Consider the following 21,848-nt stretch of genomic DNA (forward strand, 5'->3'; position numbering starts at 1 on the left):
GACTCGTCGCTCCCATGTAACACCGCTGCTACGCGAGCTGCATTGGCTGCCGGTGGCCTTCCGGGTGCGCTTCAAGGTGCTGACCATCATCTTTAAAGCGCTCCATGGCATCGGACCCGGATACCTTCGAGACCGCCTCCTGCCGCAGATTACCCCCCATCGACCTGTACGCTCCCACAGAGTGGGTCTCCTCAGGGTGTCGTCAGCCAGACAGTGCCGGCTGGCGACCCCAAGGGGGAGGGCCTTCTCTGTGGGAGCTCCCACCCTCTGGAATGAACTGCCCCCAGAGATCAGGGTGATCCCTGATCTCCCTTCCTTCCGCTGCGCCCTTAAGACATGGTTATTCCAGCTTGCGGGACTGGCCTAGGGGAAACTTTTAGAGGGGGTTTTAATTATATTTTAATTAGATTAAATTTAAATATTTCCTTTTTAACTAATTTTTAAATTTGTAATGTTATTTGTGTATTTTTATCCGATTGTTAGCTGCCCTGAGTCCGCAAGGAGAAGGGCGGGATATAAATTTAATAAAATAAATAAATAAATAAATAAAATAGTTAACTTAAGGGATTTTATATTTAGATAAAACACAGTTGGAAACTGTATAATTCAGCAATGAAATTCAAAAAGGGACATTTTCTGCACAGTCCATTGGCATATTTAGCCATGTTTTAATGAGAGTTTTGGCAATTTCAATGTGTCCAAGAGATTGCTAGTTTAATTTTGTGTTTGATTTATTCCAGGCAATTCATGTGTACCAAGATGCATTATAACTCTATGTTCAAACTAGTGAGGCTTTAATGAAAAGTTTAGACAGTATTTTAAGAAATAGCTAACATGTACATTAAAAGTCACATTGCAAATCAAATGTTTTTGTAATTAGCATTTCAGCCTGCCGGTTGTAGCAACACAAGATCAGAATAAAATGAAATTTAATGAAAAGAAAAACATTACAAATCATCATGCTTTACATTATATAGTTTTATCTCTTGTGCCTAATCTAGTTCCAGTGTTGACTGTTTTAGTGAAGATGGCTTACATTTTTCTTTTATATAAAACAGCAATATAAAAATAAATTTAATGATAATTTCTGGAATTACAACTCCTGTTTCTGTGCAATTACATAGATTTTGTATCAGTATTGATTGTGGTTAATACTTTTTTGACCTCCACATCTGTTTATCAAACAATGTGACTAATGCCTAAACAATTGTAGAAAATATGAAAATTCATAAAATATACAGTACTGCAAACTGGTACATGTGAATTTGAATTCCAGATTTGCATCTAAATATGACTTTCATTAGTTGTCTGTCTTGGGTTAACTGGTTTCATGATATAGCATCAATAATATGCTTATAACTGTTTTACTAATTTTTTGCTGCATATTAGCAGATATAATAACATTTGCATTTGGGATTTACAAACTGTCCTTTATTCCTTCTTCAGTGCCAAGTGGATCTTGCTAGAATACTAGCAGTAATGTGTTAAAAATAAATCTACTGCGCCATATTGAAAGTTAGAAGCAGCTGTGAGGTAGATAGGCTAAGTGAACAATATATTTCATTGTCCCCCCCAAAGCTGTCTGCCAGTTACACGTCTGGGAACAAGATAAGAAAAACATTCCTTTTAGCTTTTAAGGAGTTGAATATAGTTGATCTATTATCAAGAAATCACAGAAGGATGTTGAATAAGCAGCAATATTTTATGTTGGCTTTTTTAATGTTGGCAAGAACACATCTTCCCAAGGAGGGGAAGGCATATATGATGGCTTTTTGTATCATTATTAGTCTTTCCATGTAATTACAGATCCCCTGGGTCACATGGGCTAGGAGCCTGAACATTTGAATACAAGCTTAAAGGGTGGGCAGTGCTTTGACTGGGTTAGTAGCAGGGCTCTTTGATTTCCAGAGGGCAGCTCCAACTTTCTCTTTGAATGGACCCTCTTACATTAGTCAGTGTAATTTAATGTTACAAAGTAGATGATCATCACATAAATGCTGAATATCTATCAGGTAAAAATTGTTTTTTTACAAAAGTCAAAAATATTGATTGTTAAAAAGTAATGTCATGATTATGGTAGTTATTATAAAAACTTTTTTCCCCCTTTGCTTAACTGATGGGCTATCTTGTAAGGCTTTAAGTAATAGTGGGGTTTTTTGTTTGTTTGTTTTTTGTTTTTTTGCAATTGCTTTATTCCAGACATTGGTGTGCAGCAAATTCATTACTTTTGGATAATGATAAGTACAGCCATTTAGCTTCTAAAGAATGGTTATATAAATAACATTACTTTAGGTATATATTATAATCTTCATTTCATTTAGAACATAGATTATTTCTCTTTCTTTGTACAAGAATCTGCTCTCCTATTACATAGTCTTTGTTTGGGGTACAGGCGTCTCTATTTTTAGAACTTTATTTAAATTGGAGTTCAAGACCTTTTGCAATCAAGATGGAACTACTGGGTATAACCAATTATGTCCAATTTATGGCACAGATTTATTTAACATTGTTAAGTATGGATTCAACTCACTGTACATTTAAAATTGAAAATAATTTTAATACATTCCACAGTTGAAAAAAGCATATTATTGATGTTTTATGAAATTAGTATGTCTTAAGCTTTGTCAGATATAAAAATAAAATAATTATTTAAAATAATTAATTAAAACTTGTGAATGTACGTATATTTAGCCTTTTTGTTTTTAATTTTTAAAACATTATGTCGTTATTAGATAAATAAAACAAAATAAAACATAATTAAAACTTGTGAATGTACATATATTTAGCCTTTTTGGTTTTAATTTTTAAAACATGATGTCCTTATAAGATTTCTTAACCACTAAATTGGTTATAGGTAGATATAAGAAAACCATTCAAGTATAAAATAAAATATGTAGTGTTACAAATTAAATGTAGGCCTTCAAAATACCTAATAATTAGTAACAGCCAATCATTAAAGTATGTCAGAAAAACATTCTAAAGTTGATTAAACATAATTCTGGTTATTTATGGTTGTTCTTTTTAATTCCTTTAGAGGTAAACCTTAGCAGTTCTTGAAAGCTTATAAGACTCCTGAGTGATTCAGGAATTTGATTCCACGGAATGGATTTATTAAGAAGGTCTTACTGTGTTTAGATCATCATTTAAGCAATTATCTTACTCCTAATGATCAACAGTACATAGTTTTGACAGTAAACACATTGTTTTCTTTATTTAAAAAACATTTAAAAGTAGCAATATAAGTTAAATTGGATTGCTGAAATGGATTATTCTAGGGATCTTGGAACAAAAATTCTCCACAGAGTAACTTTCTGTTGCAATTTTATTTATTGAAATATTTATATGCCAACCTATAGTCATGTTATTAGGGAAGTTTACAAGATATGCAAACAGGTTTTATGTTAAAATTTATGTTCTTAGCAATTTACCAAGTAAAATTCTAGAAATATTAATGATGAAGCAGTTACAACACCTGTCATAATATTTGTGACAATTACTACTTTCAAGAAAAAATAAACTTGACTTATTTTATTTGATCAAGCATTATTTAATCCTTTTTTCTAGAAATGTGTGCTGTATTGGCCAGAGAAGAGAGGGATATATGGAAAAGTGGAAGTACTTGTTGACAGTGTGCAGGAATGTGAGAATTACACTATCCGCAATCTAACATTAAAGGTACTATTTTTTATGTTGTTGTTTTTCAAACCACTATATATAATTATTAGTTCACAACACCTATAGTATTGAACTAAATACAAATAAAGGTTAAGGGTTCCAAGAAAATATCTTACACAAGAATATATAAAAACTATATTCAGCTGCTGGTAGCCCAGTCTATGCATTAACATTAAGCATAACATTAACATTATGTTTAATATGGCAGCATAATATAATATTGTAGAACTATAAGGTATGTAGTATCCTAAATTATGAGTATCAGCCTTCTTCAACTAAATGCACTCCAAAATGGTAGTCTTTATAATCTGTTAATATGAATTAGGATAATTACAGTATATGCCTAGAAGATAGTTTGAGAAATGTTGTGTATCAATAATGAAGTAGATTTCTATTTTATACATGATAATAATATTTATGAGACACATTTGGTCTTTATCCCTACTGTAATCTATCAAGTTGAGTTGATCACAGTTTGATAGCAGATTTTATCTGGCTTATCATGCTTTTTGCCTGGGGAGATTCAGATGATAGCTAGGTACCAATAAAAAATATCCTGCATATGCAGAATTTTCCATTGCCAACTATAAAAGCATGTCCACCGTTTGATTTCCAAAGAAGTACTTGCTTACCAATAGAAGAGAATAATTGTAGCTTAGGGTTGAAACTGTGGGCTCCTGGGTGCTCTCTGAGTTTGGTTGTTTTTTTGCAGATGTTTCATTACCAAACCAGATAACATGATCAGTGATAGCAGCGATGAGGTTACCTAGTTTGGTAATAAAACATCTGCAAGTAAACATCCAAGCTCAGAGAGCATCAAGCTCCCCAAAGTACTTGCTTTATTGAGTGCAGAAACACATTGTGCCTCATTTTCAATCAATGGTGTTGTTAACATAATATGTATATCGTTCATCGTTTTCAGCAAGGAAACCAGTCGAGGAATGTCAAACATTACTGGTACACTTCTTGGCCAGATCACAAAACTCCGATCAGTGCTCAACCTCTTTTACAACTCATGCTGGATGTAGAAGAGGACAAGAGGGCTTCAACTGATAGAGGTCCTACTATTGTTCATTGCAGGTAATTTTCACCTTAAAATTTATTTAAAAGTTTAATGGAGCAGGATAAAGAAAAAATACGAATTAAAAATTGATTTTTGCAATGTTGATAGTATATGTCAAGAAAGTGGAAAGTTGGTTCATTTACACGATAAGGAGCTTTTTATTTAACTCAGTTCCATCTGTGTAAGAAATATCTTTCCAAGCTTCAGGCAAGAATCTTTCTCAGCCTAATCTGGATTTAGTGGTGACTAAAACTCATACTTTTTCATGCAAATTTTATGGTCTACCTATATTCTATAATTATCCAAAAGACAACAATCCTTCCCATTATATGACGTCTTCAATCCAGGCAGGTCCCCTATTTGCTGCCTAAAACAGATTTAATGCTCAGTAGTAGCCTTCTAGCAAAGTGCACAGCCACACATTTTGCTTGGCCTATTCCAATATGACCCACTTACCACTGACATTGTCCTCCTCCTCCTCCCAGCCCACCAGAAATGCATCCCCTACCCTTGTTGTCTAGCTTCGGTTCAAAACTACTATCTTCATACCTGAACTGTCACAAACTCTTCCGAATGGATCATCTCCAGCATTTTGTTCTGATATAGTAACAGCTACAATTGTGATTGGTTGTAGGGCTTGGCATATTCCCTATCTGTAGTGTCTGATCACTGCCCTAGCTTGCAGATCTGCTATGTTCTGTGCATTTTTATAATCTTGCAATTGATAAAAAAGGTCTATTAAGCCAATGAACTGTGACAAACCCTATAGAATTATGCTCCATTCAACTCTAACATCTTCTAGTAGATACCCTGTTGATTAATGTCCAGTTTGGATAAGATATGGTCCCTAGCTTTCCCACACCCTATCTACAATATTGTAAAGCTTTCTTTCACTTCCCTTTATCTGTTTATACATCTGTATTACAGCTGTAAGATAGAAAGATTAAAGTTTTCTTTTAATAAAGCTAAGTTATCGTTTCTTCCTTGTTACAAAGTTTCCATGGCTCTACATAGTAAGGTAGGAACCAAAGAGCAGCCTGTTCCCCTGATGCTTTGATTACCGTAGCATGAGAGTACAGTAATGATGTCACAAAAGTAAGTAGAAAGAAGAATCTACTTCAGTGGCGAGGGAGATAATGTGGGAAGGGGTTTGAAGGCATCATGTTGGAAACCTCTAAGAAACCAAGGAATGGATGGGGACTGGTGAAGAAGGAACAACTCCAAAAAGGTAGGAAAAGGTAGGCATTGTTAGACCAGTATAGACAAGAGTCAGACAATGAGGCTGGCGTTTCCTGCATGAAATGGAAGGCAAGAAGCAAAGCAACAACTAGTCGGGTGTTTGAAGAACTATAGCCTGGACGGAACACCAGCCTGGCCTCATTGGCAACTGGAATCTGGGCAGGGATTTCTTAAGAAACAGGCAGGAAAAGAGCAGCCCAGGGAAAAAAGCAGTTAGACTGCAATGTGGAATTGCCCACATTGATAAATCTCACATCTGATCTTAATTTACAACAAACAATAGTTGACACTGATCTTGCATCCAAACAGATAGTAATCCAGAACTCTTCTTCAGTGAATGATACTATTTTTTAGAAAACATATAGTTTGCTGAATTTTCCTTCCACCACAATTTTAGTAAGATCCCAGGTTATAGCTTTTGATTATCTTTTACAATGTGAATTATACCATGTGTTGAAAATACCTATTTTCTCACCCAGTGTAAAGGGAGCTTGTTTTTATAGCAGTTCATAGAATAAATAAATAAATAAATAAATAAATAAATAAATAAATAAATAAATAAAATCTTCTTTTCTATAGTATGGTTTTTTAAAACAGGTCCCCAACCCCCAGGCCATGGACTGGGCTGCCACATGCCAGCAACTGGTCTGCACAAACAAGCAAAGCCCCATCCATGGGATGCAGGCAGCACTCAAAATCATGCACTCTCCGGTCCATGGAAAAATCTTTCTCCACAGAACTGGCCCCTGGTGCCCAAAACATTGGGGACCTCTGTTTTAAAATATCAGAAAAATTGTAGTTCCATGAGATTATCATACTGTGGCAGAAAATGTACATATTTGTATTATGATCTCAATTGTGCAAGGAAAGAGGGAAAAATACAAAACTGTCTGGAAAACTAAGAAATCTAAGAATATGCCATTTTTTATTCTCTCAGATATCAGACACGTGTCTTGTTTTTGCAATATATTACATTGCAATATATTGTAACAATTTAGATATTCTAGAAGTTTATGTAGCTGAAAATTGCTGAATTTTTAAGAAGAGGTTAAATATCATCTTCATCTACTTGATCACATATTTTTGAATGGAACAAAAATCAAAAGTTTCAACTAATCTACATTTGTTAAATTGCTAAGCTACTAAACAAATTTAAATTTTTATGCCACCCAGAGCCACCTTATAGGGGAGATGGGTGCCATAGAAATTTAATACATAAATAAATAAAAATAAACAAATGTAGTTCTTCTGAGAAAATAAAATGGTTATCTGAGATTATCCCATGAGTAAATTAGGAACAAAGCCCTTCTCCTTCTATGGAGAATATTTCAACACTTAAATATTCTGTGATAATAGCCATAACCTGTCATTTTAATTCTATTCTAGCTGTCATTTAATTCTATTTGGTTTAATTGTTTTCCTTGACAGTGCTGGAATAGGAAGAACAGGGTGTTTCATTGCTACTGCGATTGGTTGCCATCAGCTCAGGGAAGAAGGAGCTGTTGACGCATTGAGTATTGTCTGCCAACTGCGTTTGGACAGGTAGGATGACATAGGATACAAAATCCATTAATATTTGCCACCCAATATTTTTAAGTGTCACTGTCATTCCTGTCATGACCACTGTAATTCTGAAGTTTTTGTAGAATCCAGGAGAAACAAACTAATAATAGAAGCAAGCAAAATTAATAGCAAATAGCTCCATTGTATGTAAAATCAATTTAAAGTTTTTGCAAACTCAATTTCCTCTTCATCCAACTTTTCAGTCCACACCCTTTGTGCCCATTTACAATAAAGAAGTAACTAGATTAATGGCAATGTATCCATGCAATTCCATCATTGTGTGTGTTTTGGCTCTTTGCTAGGGATTTTAGGGGCAAACTCATGAATGCATTTAGCAAAATGCAAAATACAAATAAACACAGAAAGCAACATTATCAGCAGACAAATGGTGGGAGAAGTAGTTCTTTGATCTTTCTGTGCTGGCAGTGCCCCTTTAAATTTGTTCTGTAAATTCTAAGATTATTGTACTTGACATTTCTTAGATGAGTTATATTTCCCTATCATCCCCAGCCAGGCTATTTATGTGGTAGCTACAGCTTGTAAGAAGAATGCCAGGTTGAGAATGACCAGTTTATTCCATAGCTTAGTGGAATTCCACAATGTGCCTTTAAAAGTATCTGAGCCATGTATTTTACTTTTATGGTCAGATTAAATACAGTTCTGCTGTCAATGCTGAAATGAGTCATGGCTTCAGCATTTCTTCGATGTCAGCTGGTGAGACAGGAAGCCTGCGAGGCATTAGAAAAAGGACAGGAAAACCTGCAGTCTGTACATGTGCTCTAGGACCACAACAGGTCATTCATTTAGTGTCAGAATGCAATTTCATGGATATTGGCAGTCACATTCAAATTTTCTTAAGCGTTTGAAGATGCACGTTGCTTGTTCTGAATTTTAAATCGGTAAATACCGTAGTTCAAGGACTGGAGCAGCATCCTCTGAAGAACAGCAAACAAAATCAAGACATTTGACTGCAGAATTGCGTAGCCCAAAATTATAATTGAAAAGCAGCAGGTAGTGCTCTTCCAGGTTTGAGTTTTGAATATATTTTAACACTTTAACACATTTAATAAATGCAACATGCAAAGGATTCAGATTGGACTTATTATTGGCTTATTATTGGCTTATTATTTAAATAAAACTTAATGATGCAGAAAGTTAGTCAACTTTAGCAAAAATTCAGCTTTTCTTTCTATATAAAGGAATAATACTCTGTAGTTGGACAATGTGCTTGTGGCAAGATTGTATACATCTGGTGTTACATTCCTCAGTGTATTCTTTATCAAGGGAACATAAAGACACGAACACAAATATTTAAGTTCTCATTATACCTTTGTGTCTGAAAAGGCATTTTAGCAGTCATTGTAGCACAATAGATGCCAGAACTAAGCTGCACACGTGTTCATCATTTTTGACATTTTTGACATTTTATTTCATGAAATGTTGGGGTTATCATTTAGCCTAGTTTCCTTCATTTTTCATAACTGTGTCCATGTGGGCATGTTGGTCTTGCAAGTACAATAGCAGTAATTGTGATGGCAGCCTGGTCACCATTTTGCATCTTCCTTAATACTTAGGCCCGAACATCATTTGGGAGTGTGGTGAGGGAAAATGGTGGCTACCAAATGCCCAGACATTGTCCAGTGCTGGAGAATATTCAAGCTGGAGACTACTCAGAAAAAAACCTATTAGAAACTCTTCTGTAGGAAATAAGGATAAGGGAAAAAATCCTTTTTGTTGTTATTATGGGAAACATTGCTCTGGGGGGAGGAGAATCAACGCAGCTACAACTGTAACACTTACACTTTGCATCAGCTTGGCTGCAGACATAGCGATGAAAATGGTCCAAGATAGAAATGTCATTTTCTATGGTCACATTTGTATCATTCTGATTCTGGGGAGGGGGAGAGTTGGATGGTATTTGAAATGATGTGATCCCCTGTCAAACTAAAATGGAAATGCAGTATGATTGGGCACAGACACAGATAGATGTTCTATCAAATTGTGTTATTTATTTATTTATTTATTTATTTATTTATTTATTTATTTATTTATTTATTTATTTATTTATTTAATATGCTGCACATTTCACTATTGAATTGACCCTGCTTACAAAAGGATAAAAAGATAAATATAAAAACAATTACAATTAATAAGAATTAAATACAAACTAAAAACCAGGAGGACAGATGACACAAGGCTTTAGGGAGGGAAATGCATTGTAGCATCAGTGACACATTACCTTTTAATTTTGCTCTGCTTTCTTTTGCTTTTCAGAGGTGGAATGGTCCAAACAAGTGAACAGTATGAATTTGTTCATCATGCCTTGAATCTGTATGAAAGCAGGCTCTCCGCTGAAGCCATCCAATGAAACCAAGATGGAAAAAGTAAACAGGTCACTCTCTTATGAGGTAATTTATTTCATTACCTTCAAGCAACTTCTTCAAGGAGTTGACAGCTGTATAAGGAGAAACAGAGCATTCAACCTGTCAAAGGAATGTGGATCATTTTTTTAAAAAAGCATTGAAGATTGATGGACTCTTGTTTTGAATGTATTGTTCCTGAAACAGTTTTAATGAAGGTTAATATGCTGATGTTACATTGAATTTTTCACATATACACACACATGTATACATGTGTGCATATATTAAGGAAGATTTATTTCTGTATTAATGGAATATGAAACACTGAATGTATGTATGTATGTATAACAACTGGATGTGGGAAGTTTCACAGAAGAAATGTGTACACATGCTTCAATGTTTGCAAAGTCTGTCTTGTGAATAGCCAGTCAGATGTTCAATTGTATCTGCTAAGTGCTATTCCCTATTATGCGGTAAACTTAATTTGGAGTGCCCTGGATTCTTGGTGGTAAAAGCTGCAAGGGGATGGTTATGAGTAGTAATATCCATAGCATCCTACAGAAGAAAAATAAAATAAATTTGTGGGTTTTTAAATGAATAAAAATCAATAACTATTTTATATGATGATTCTAGTAAATGCTCATAAATATTTACTGCAAATAGTGAATTTGGTAAAAGATTGGGGAATACAATGGGTGCAACACAAAGACCATTTCCTGTGCAAATTGTATGAAAAAAGATGAAGTTATTTTTTTAAAAAAGGAATGCATTTAGTGAAGATTGCTGGATTCTTTTGAACTTCCATCTAATTTCAATGGAGCTTGGTCAAGAGAAATCCCTAATAAATTGCATCCAGTGTCATTTTGCAATAGTTATGCATTTATTCAATACCACTTACTGTGTTAAAAACTTTTGCTCTAGGGCAGAATTCTGTGCATGTGTAATCATTCGAGTCATTTTACAAACAAACAAAAAAGGATCTTTGTAACATATATTTATATGGCAAATTTTAAAATATTTCCATGTCTTTTAATTTTAAAAAAGTTGTAAACCCTCTCACATGTGAGGTTAGATGCTTGGAGAAACAAAATCTTGAAAGCTTTCTTAAACATAAGGCTTATTTATTTTTTCCTAGCTCACATTCCACCTTCAAAAAACTCAAGGGTTTTCGGCACACAATTTATTCATAGGTTTCTAAAGCAAATGATGTTATCTTTGCTTCATGTAGTCAATAAACTGCATATAAAGATGCTTGTAATTTTTAAATTTTTGTTTCAGTCATTATAATCAAATATTGCTACTTTTCTGTTGGAGTATTCAGCAATACAACATTCTGCCTGAGAGCATTTCTCCAAGGTCTATATATGTCTGTCCACTATTCTATCTGTGTAATCAAAAGTAATGTGTAAGAAATCTTTCTATTCCTATAATTTAATACAGGGGTCCCCAACCCCCAGTCCATGGACCGGCACCGGTCTGTGGCATGCCAGAAAGCGGTCCGCACATACAAGATAAGCGCAATTCACAAGATGCAGGCAGCACATGAAACCATGCCCCCTCCAGTCCATGGAAAAACCTCTCTCCATGGAACTGCTCCCTGGTGCCCAAAGGGGGGCGGGCACTGATCTAATGAACTAGTAGTGGTTATTACTTTCCTTAGTGGCAGCAAGAGAGAAGCAGATTATAACATTGGAAGGTCAAGCCCTGGACAGACCAAGAGAAGAGCTACTGCTTTTGAACTCTACTACTACTGCTGCTGATTCCACTACTCTACTACTTTACTACTTCTACAAACTGCTGACTCCAAATTAATCCAGATTAAAGCAATCAGAACCCTACTTTCTGGATTACACCACAGGGACATTTCTAGACAGCAAGACTAAAAGTAATATATTTGTCTGTAACCCAGTGAGAAATCCATCTGATTTCCAGAGCAACCTATATATTTCAAGAGCGGCGCGGTGGCTCAGTGGTTAAGGTGCTGGCTTGTCGGCTGGAAAGCCACAGCCCAAGTTCAAGACCTGAGCACAACGCGTCGAAGTGAGCTCCTATCCTTGTCCTAGCTCCTGTCAAACTAGCAGTTCGAAAGCATGCAAATATGAGTAGATAAATAGGAACCACTTTGGTAGGAAGGTAATAGCACTCCATAACATCCTGCTGGCCACATAACCGCATAAATATCTTTGGACACTGCTGGCGCAATGGCCTTGAAACAGAGATGAGCCCTGATCCCTATTGTTGGCAATGACTAGTGGAGTAAAATCTTCAGGGACTCCTTTATCTTTTTTTACCTATGCATTATAAAGCTGAGGCTCCAGATTCCACAATTCTTGAATTGTGCCACCTTTTTCAGTAGTAGCACAATGGCATTAATCAAAATGAGGTATACTGTATATAAGAAAATCATCCTTCAGGGCCATGCTTATTATTTCATGCCTCCTTCTTCACCTCAAAAAGGTGTGGAGCCAATCCAGTCAAAAGGTATTAATTTCTTTCACAACCATTACTGTTTGGTAGAGAAAAACGGATGAAGTGACAGCAAGGTACAGTGAAAAACGATGTCATGAAGATGCCATGTGAATGTTGCAAGTTGGCACTCAGGGCACAAATACTCAATTGAATTCATAATGAAGAGACCCCAGAGAATATGCCCTTTTTCCTTGCAGGATACAGATAAATCCTATATGGCATCTAAACATGTAATGTTCCTAGATGTATACATAACATATCATTACAAAAAGCTGTGGTATTTACAGGACAACACAGTATATATTTACACACAAGTACACCTGCAGACAGGCAATTAAACCAAATTACAGCTCCTCATCCTTAGCTGAGATCTGTTTTTAATGCCTTCTTGTTTTGCTTATGTTTTGCTAAATATAAGAGATAGGACAATAAAGAACTGTATGAAAATTCAAAGTGATGTAAAACTCCCCCAAAAAACAATTGAATAGAAGGAAATGTTCGTCACAGACTTTTTCCTCTTGTGAAACCACATTTCCTTCCTAGCCTTCACTTCACTTATCTGGACGATGCTTTTTTAAAAAAAGTGAAGAGAGAGAAAGAAGCAATGGTTGTTGTTAGAGGGAAAATGCGGGCTTTACTTCGTGTTTTAATTTCTACCTCCCTGGCCTTTGCAATCTCTGGTAAGTATGACTACAATTTTTCTGTTTCTTTTTTTTTTCTGGATGTGATTTCCAAGGGTTACTGGGAGTTTTCACAAGGTTTCTGAAATGGAATAATTAATTTCTAAGGTTTGGTGTATACAACAGAAATAGAGGGATGGGCCATGGAAGCCCATAAATATTTAGATTTTATTCAGAAAGAAAATTAAGTTTTGTGTTTAAAAATTACCTTAAATGTGAGACTCTGAGATGCTATCCTGTGTTTCTGATTTCATATTTTCTGAAAGATATAATATCACATGCTAATCATTCTATATTATATAAAATATTCTATAAAAATGGAAATGAATAGCAGAAAAAAATGCTAACTGAGCATATTATTTCAGGTAATTAATCTATATCATTGGGACTTTTTAATGAATATTTGGCAGAAAGAAATATAAGACTTATTATATCATGGTATTTTATAGTTAAGACTGAATAGATTTTATCTCAGTGAATTTATTCTTGAATTTACCAATTGTGTCTTTTAAACATTATAGGAAGAAAAAATGCTTAGGAATTGTATTACAATTAAGAGCATTACACCCAAGTCAGTACTATATATACATATACATAACATATACATATACATATACATATATATGTAGAAACAAATATGTGGTCAATAAGAACTAGCAATATATCTGACAGCCATTGCCACTGAATACTGTGCTACTACAAAATGTGTTAATCTCATCATATGAATCTATTCAAACTCTGGCTATACTTTTGTAAGGTTTTTTTGTTTAAGAAAAAGTAAAGACTGAAATTCAATAAATCTTTATCATTATTCATAAAATTGACATTTTGTCCAAACCATTTTGATCTATATATGAATTATTTATACATTAGCATGATAGTAGTGGTGACAAAATGAATGGGTTTGAATTTGTGCTTTTGTTATTGTCCTTATCTTATGAATATTAACTGATGCTCTACTCTGTACTATGGATTCTTTGTCTCTCTTTTTTTTAGATAGTTTTCTGATTATCCATGAGCAAAAAGAGCAGTGTATTTATGAAAGTCATAAAATAGCCTATGTGGGAATGTGCAACTTGACCAATATTAATCAGCAGTGGAACTGGTTGCAAGAAGAAAAGCTTCTTCATCTTAGAACTGGCCAATGTCTGGCCATTACCAGGTCCAAGGTTGCACATTCCCGCAAAGTGATTATTGCCAACTGCTCTGAGGCTCCTAGCTGGACTTGTTACAGCAGTGAAGGCCTCCTGGAGGTGAAAAACAGCTCTCTCTTCCTTGAGAAAAGAAGTTCAAGAGTAGTTGTGAAGAAGGGCAGGAAATATCCCCATAGTTGGAAAAAACTTGGTGTCAATGAGAAAGGAGAGAACATCCATGAAAATCTTTGTTCAAAGATTGGTAAGCATTTTGTTTGAATATGTTTCCTGTCAACTATAAGCACTGACTGATTTTGAAAGTACAATGACATTTGCCTTCTAATCATTTAGAAGCACTTTAAAAGCTCTCCAAGATAATTCAACTGTAGTTTTAAGGACAGTGATAAGAAATGCCTTCTTAACTATATATGTATATTTGTTATCTTTCTCCATGGTTTCAGGTAGCTTTTCATGGCCTTTCTTAAGAATAGTGAACAGAACGATGCATTTCCCTCACAGAAATGAACAGGCCAAGATTAGCAATCCTTTAAATACACGGTCAAGCTAGTGGTGTGGAAAAAAGGGGTGTTATCTGTTTGCTTATTGAAATTATAGAGCTTAACATTTCTAATATAAAACCAATCATACTATTAAAAAAAACATAGATCAGTATGCATACTCCAGTATGGTGGATAAAAAAGCAACAGATAAGAAACACTATTTGCCTGAATATATGACTGGAATAAACTTTGAATTACAGAATGATTTATTCATATCTCATTCTGTTAGCCACTATGTTGAATCAGCATGTAGCCCAAAGCCAGCAAATGTTTGAATGACTGGTTATATATATTTGATATTTTGTTTTTCTTAATGACCTGGATCAAATAGAAATTTGAGTTGCTCTATCCATGACCAATGAATATGGTATAATGCATTTCTTTTCCATCTAAAATATTTTGAACTAACATATTTAGGATATGGAGCGCAATGGCCTATGCAATGGTTTAAAGGTGTGAATAATATATGGCAACCAGAAAATGATAATCGGACAGTCATTGTACTCTCAGATTAATGAATTTACTGTAGTACAGAAGATAGAAGAGGCTCCACCACTGAAACCCTTTCTTTTGGCTTTCTGTTTGATCATGTTGATGTTTTAAGCTCTATACATTTTGGTATTGTTTGGGCTGGATGGTTCTGAGCATCACAGGTTCCAATTTATTATTTACTTTAAAAAGTATGTTCTTATTTTAATGAAGAAAGCATTAATATATTAAATATATACGCCTGGATCCAATTGTAACTTTGTTGTTGCTCTAATTTATCTGATAAATAAGTTTGAACCCCAAAATACAAATAAAATATTAACAAACAATATGAAAGTTTCATGCTTCATTCAAAATAAAGAAAAGAACATGCAAATCAGGCCATAGCTTGAGTAGACCTCTTTGTGGAAAACTTAATACCTGGAGCATCATTGGGACTGGTTATATACACAGAAGATGATTTTCAGTATTCAGGCATTCAGTATTCCTATATTGAAGCAAAAAGGGCACAGAGTTTTATGTATACAATAGAGTTGGTAAGCCTTTAAACAAAAGCATGTAAAATGCTTATTACTTAGCATATCAGAGATCTGTGGATAGAGGAGTGTGATTAAGAACAAATGAGAGATCATGAGTTATTGGATGACTAGTTGTTTAGGGGATTGGATGGACTGATACAAGTAAAATGAAATATGAGCAAAATAGAGGTAGCCTATGTCAGCGACTGTGTTGGCTCTGGTCAGGATTACACTTTCCCTGAAAGAGCATGGATTCTCCTGGATTCACAGTACCTGCTTGATCTGGGATTCCTCTGCCCAGCTTCAGTTATTGCTTCTTTCTGAGTGAGTGGCCTTTGCAAAAGTTACCAATGCCTTCATCACTTTGGGCTACTGTTCAACTTTTTGAGGTACAACTAAAGACCACTTGGAAACTACAGTTGGTATAGAATGTGGCTGCCCATTTCCTGATGGGGTGATTAGAGTTCTTTTGGCTAGGTGCCACTATTTCTATAGTACTGGATAGCCTGCCAATAACTTTCCAAGTAAAAGATAAAGCGCAAATGTTAATCTATTAAACCCAGCATGGCTTGTCTACCTGTTATCTTTTCCCAACAGAGTCTAAACCCATCTTGATGAATTGTTCCATTTGGAAATGGGAATATTATTATAGTATCTTCTGTTCAACCATTTATATTTACTCATAAATAAGATCCTTTGAATTTTATTGCATTTTAGTGGAAGTTCAGTGATATTTGCTGAAAGGATAAAATAAAAGCCTTATACCTGAGAATAAATTTTATTCCTTGGAATAGATTGCATTGAATTTACCAAGTATACATGCATTTGCCTGCACTGTAAATCTTATTGATATCACTCAAATGTTGAAATACAACAATTATGATAGTTTCTTATACAATGTTACTTTACACATTTATTTCAACTTTCTCCCTTACAACTGCTAGATGTTTGAATTAGGACTGTACCTGTTTCATAAAGTAAGAGTACTGAAAATACAATCATTTTTTAATTTTAGAAAACTACTGATATTAAAATGTATCTTTGTATTCTAAATGGTTTGACCAGGAGCCTACTAACATTAATAATTATTTTTATAACTTGAAAAAATTCTTTGGCTCCTATGAGAAAAAAGTTTTAGACATTAAGCTTGACATGAGTAATACACATACGTTATATCCTCCTTTTGTTTTGTCTGCAAACTTAAGCAGACAAAACAGAGGATAAGAGAAAAGAATATAGCATATGAACAGAATGACTGATATGAGTTAAGAAGAACTGGCAATAAGAAAGCAAACAAAATGTCTCCCAATTATTCACCTCTTGATCCAATCAGTTCCATTTAGCAATTGAAATACATGAGCATAATTGAATTTGGTATTCTTTGTGCATTCTAACTTTTTCCTAACATTAATATACTGTATATTATAGTAGTATATTATTAGTACAAATAATATTTCTATATAATTACATTATATAATCATTATGTTAGTGTAAGAATAGTATTTGTGCTGGTTTTCTCCTATAACCTTGCCTTCAGAGTAGCATTCAGTCAGCAGAAAATAAAGGCCCTAAAACAATAAGTTAGCAAGTCAATTTTACTATATTTGAAGTTTACTTTTAAGCCATATGAACAGCTCCTTATACAAATTTCAAATCTAATTTGGAACACACAATTTTGAAAGTAGTTTGGCAACATGAAACTGTGGGAAGACAGGTTCCATCATCCTTCTTCCATGGCTAGTGAAATTAGTTATGACCTGTGCTTTTTTTGTAAAAAAAAAAAAAAAAGGTGCCGGAACTCACACATGTCATACAACCTGCCTTGCCTACCCTACAAGGTTCCATGCAAAAAAGGTGCCGGAACTCCGTTCTGGGCGTTCTATGACAAAAAAAGCCCTGGTTGTGACCTTAGAGTTTAGCCATAACTTTCATTCTATGAATTTCTTCTGGTCCTTTTAATTTCTTACATCTAGCTTCTGTTTTTAACTGACTTTATTTAATCCAATCAAAGTTCACAATAAATGAAATAATAAAACAAATATCCAAATTAATTGTAATCTAGGAAAATTTGGCTTTTAGATAAAGAAATGTAGCTATATTATTCTTTGGAGAAAGACTGAAAGATTGAAAACCTGACTAAAAAACTTCTTAAATCAAGCTGAGATATGGATTTTAAAAGACATAATGTATTAACAATTTTAGACCAGACCCTTCAAAGTTGCATCAGTAGTCTGGGGACAGAGGTAAACATTACATTTATGAAAATATGTCAAAATATTTAATTTGTTTAGCTAATCAACATAAAAGACACATTGTGGGATAGCATCAGAGAGTTAGCATCATGAGTATAACTCAGCTTATTCTGATTTCATTAAGAAGGCCAGGCCAGGCATCTTCCATTACTAAGAGCCACCGTTTTCAGAACACCACCAAAGGCCCATGGAGCATAACAGTCATGTGACCAGAAATTTTCTGTCCTTTTTTTGTTCATGTGTTTATTTATTAAATATATATGCTGCTCATCTTAGTATTGAAGCAACTCTTTGTTTTTGTATTGAAGTAGTTGTTGTTAAACTAGTTACTTAATTTGTTTAATTAGATTTTAAAAAGGTGCAATGGCCCAGTGGTTAAAAAGATGCCATAGAAGGTCTATACTTTGGCAGTTTGAATCCTACTACTGTGTGATGGATTGAGTTCCCACAACTTGCCTCAGCTCCTACCAACATAGTAGTTCAAAATCGCGTAAATGCAAGTAGATAAATAGGTTCACTTCAATGGGAAGGTAACAGCGCTCCGTATTTTGCCATAGACTCTGAGCTGCAGCCTGATGTTATGTTGGCCACATGACCACAGAAACATTTTCGGGCAGCACTGGCTCAATGGCCTAGAAATGGAGATGAGCACCGCCCCTAAAGTTGACTATGACTAGCGGAGCAAAACCCATAGGGATTCCTTTTTTACCTTTTTAAGATTTTACACTATTTTGTCCACACATTTTTTTAAAAAAAAAATCTGAAGGCAATTGAATGTTTGAAGGAGCTATTATGGCACAGCAATATATATTTTTCTACAGCACTGCAAAGAATGAAAGATTAGAAGTTGAACCTCAAATATCTTCATGAACAAAGCAGAAAAAAATAATGTATGGCAAAGCCCCTTGTAGACAGAGAGGTAGGAATCCGACTGATGAATAACAGAAAACAAACAATGGACTCCAAATATATATACAACCTGCTGCAGGATGCTGGCGTTTCCCCCTTACCACAATGTGAAATAGTTAAGAGTGCTGGTATGGCAAGAAAAAAGCAACTATCAAGACTTTTGAACTATATGTTAGGCTAAGTAACATGCAAGAGGTTTACAACAAGGAACATTTGTCGCTGAAAAGGACCTCACAAGAATAAATATATTAAATAAAAGATAAGATTTATCTTATTGGAAACATTAAACATGCCTGACAATGTTTCTCAAAGAAATTTATTTCAGGATGAAAGTTTGCCAACTGCTTCTTTTAAAAAAGCAGAAATCATAGGTTGGCATTCTAAACCTTCATAATTATATGCCAAATGATCATATTTGGAAACACCGGCTCCTTATAACCCACTAATTACATTTTTAAAGGGAATCTTCAAGCTAAAATTGTTATATAGTAACCAGGCTAGTGTTGTGGCAGCAAAACAAAGTTTTGTTGTGCTTGAAACTCTATTTTTAGTAGTAGAGTGTCTCTGACAAAAAAGATTCCAAAGTGCTATAGGAAGTGTGATGTTTTCTCTTAGAGGAAGTTGAAAAAATGCAGTTGTAACCAACATTCAGCAATTAAATAGTGGGACCATAAAATGTCACAGATTGATCATTACTCTCCCAACATAAAAAATTATATTATTTTACCATAGATGAGGAGGAAGAAAAATGAAGTGTAATCATTGATTTCTGTACTAAATTCTGTCATCTCCAAAAGATAAACTCTTCAAACCATAATCCATTGTTAGACATTTGGCAATCATCTCCACCAAATTATTTGTTAAACAAGTTGACAGGCAATCTGTACACTATTTATTATAATGTAGTTCTTGACCAACCAGATTGACTATGGAGATTCTCAGTCATCCAGGTCATGCTTGTCCCAAAGGTGCTTCTTCAAAGCTTCTTGGATAAGAAGCAAAGTCTTCAAGGAAAAACAAAGTTCAGTTGCCTTTTGAAAAGGCACCTTTGGAGACACCTTAAGGAGAACAACTTATGGAGAACAGTGATAAAGTATCTGAAAGCAAATAATTCCAGATGACACTACAAGAAAATTTTAAACTTTCAGGAAAACTTTAAAATTTTCTTCCTTTCCTTTTCTCTTCAATATCATCTTTCCTCTTCTTGTTCTGCTTTCAGCAATAAAACACATGTTTTGAATGTAGAAAGTAGCAGGTTCAATACTTTGTATATCGAGAAACACCTGGGAAAATCTCTGTAACACTGAAGATAGTCATGATGGATAACACAGACAGACCAGGGAAAATGTTTAGGCTTCCAGATCTTTATTTTTTAAATGTAATTGCCTCCCATCTCACAGTTCAAGGTGACTTTGAGTGGCCTTGTTTTCATTTTCCCTTGCATCCAAACGCTTCAAAAGAAGTCACAGTAATAATAACATTTAAATAATAGCAATAATAAAACATTTAAAGGAATAGTTAACAACAAATATGAAATGGCAGCAGATTCAAAACTTGTTTAAGTCTGGGAAGTATGAAATGCCTAAACGAAGCAGTATTTACAGATTGCCTAAATCAGCATGGAAAAACAACTATCATGGGATGAATGCTTCTGGTCAGTTTCTCAAAACCATTCCCAAGTGGCTGCAGATAATGGTGACAAGATCAACTATCTGACATCATGATAGTCATCTTTAAGAGTTTATTTCAAAGTCAGTTCTAGCCAAACTAATATGAACGCACTTGAAACTTATTAAATAATTGCAGTATTTTGAGAAGGCTCTTATAAGCCGGCAGATAACCGGGGCTAAATTTGGTCTTTAGAGATTAATTCTGACACCTAAAATTGTTCCCAGGATTAAAGCAGGAACCAAATCTTCTTTCAATACTAGTGCTAAATGTTTCATTATAGTGATAATATTAAATAATAATAATAATAATAATAATAATAATAATAATAATAATAATAATAATAATAATAATAATAATAATAAAGTTGGAAGGACCCTTGAAGGTCATCTAGTCCAACCCCCTGCTCAGGCAGGAAACCCTGTACCATTTCGGACAAATGGCTGTCCAGTCTCTTCTTAAAAACTTCCAGTGTTGGAGCATTCACCGCTTCTGGAGGCAGGTTGTTCCACTGGTTAATTGTTCTCACTGTCAGGAAGTTTCTCCTTAGTTCTAGATTGCTTCTCTCCTTGATTAGCTTCCACCCGTTGCTTCTTGTCCTGCCTCCAGGCGCTTTGGAAAATAGCTTGACTCCCTCTTCTTTATGGCAACCCCTGAGATATTGGAACACTGCTATCATGTCCCCCCTCGTCCTTCTCTTCATTAAACTAGACATACCCAATTCCAGCAGCCGTTCCTTATATGTTCACTATATGCATTTTGAATCAATTGTGTTTCTGGTTATTCTATCTGGGCAACGGGATATCAATAACCACACTAAAATTACTTTTTCTATTTTTGAGTAAGACAGAATAAAATCACTATGCTATTTTGGGCATCCTGATTGTTTGTCAATATACTGCATGTATTTCCATTCCATGGGATGTAGTCAATGGTATATTCCCTTGCAAGATAATCTCTATTTTATAAATCCTAGTATTGAGTAAAGTCATGATTTGTGGTAGAGATTAGTATCTATGGACTCAGTTATCACCATGGCGTATTAAAGATTGCATCTTGAAATGTAAAAGGAATTGTTGTGTTCTTTTGTATTCCCCCCCCTTAATCCCCTATGCGCATCCTGATCACCCATTAAGGGTGATTGCCCTTCTCCATCTGCATACAGTTTCATGCCCGTTGCTGGTTGGCTAACTAGCAACGGGGTCTTACCAGCCAATGGAATTGTGTGATTACAAGCCAGGGGAATCCCATAAAAGAGGGCTCCCCTGGC

At 34.7% G+C, this 21,848-nt stretch overlaps 2 protein-coding genes across 2 annotated transcripts in view; both read left to right on the forward strand.

Annotated features, from left to right (window-relative positions):
• Positions 1-10,458, forward strand: part of PTPRR (protein tyrosine phosphatase receptor type R) — a 100,533-nt gene extending 90,075 nt beyond the window's left edge. The window contains exons 11-14 of the mRNA XM_029283305.1: positions 3,565-3,675; positions 4,598-4,755; positions 7,406-7,519; positions 9,815-10,458. Of these exons, the coding sequence (XP_029139138.1) occupies positions 3,565-3,675; positions 4,598-4,755; positions 7,406-7,519; positions 9,815-9,908 (477 nt within the window). The 3' untranslated portion in view covers positions 9,909-10,458. The remainder of the gene's footprint in view (positions 1-3,564; positions 3,676-4,597; positions 4,756-7,405; positions 7,520-9,814) is intronic.
• Positions 10,459-12,973: 2,515 nt separating this feature from the next.
• PTPRB (protein tyrosine phosphatase receptor type B) overlaps positions 12,974-21,848 on the forward strand; it is a 74,810-nt gene continuing 65,935 nt past the window's right edge. Inside the window, exons 1-2 of the mRNA XM_015811794.1 lie at positions 12,974-13,049; positions 14,046-14,444. Of these exons, the coding sequence (XP_015667280.1) occupies positions 12,974-13,049; positions 14,046-14,444 (475 nt within the window). The remainder of the gene's footprint in view (positions 13,050-14,045; positions 14,445-21,848) is intronic.

This window comes from Protobothrops mucrosquamatus, unplaced genomic scaffold, assembly GCF_001527695.2.
Source record: "Protobothrops mucrosquamatus isolate PMUCROS unplaced genomic scaffold, P.Mucros_1.0 scaffold49, whole genome shotgun sequence".
Lineage (NCBI taxonomy): Eukaryota > Metazoa > Chordata > Lepidosauria > Squamata > Viperidae > Protobothrops > Protobothrops mucrosquamatus.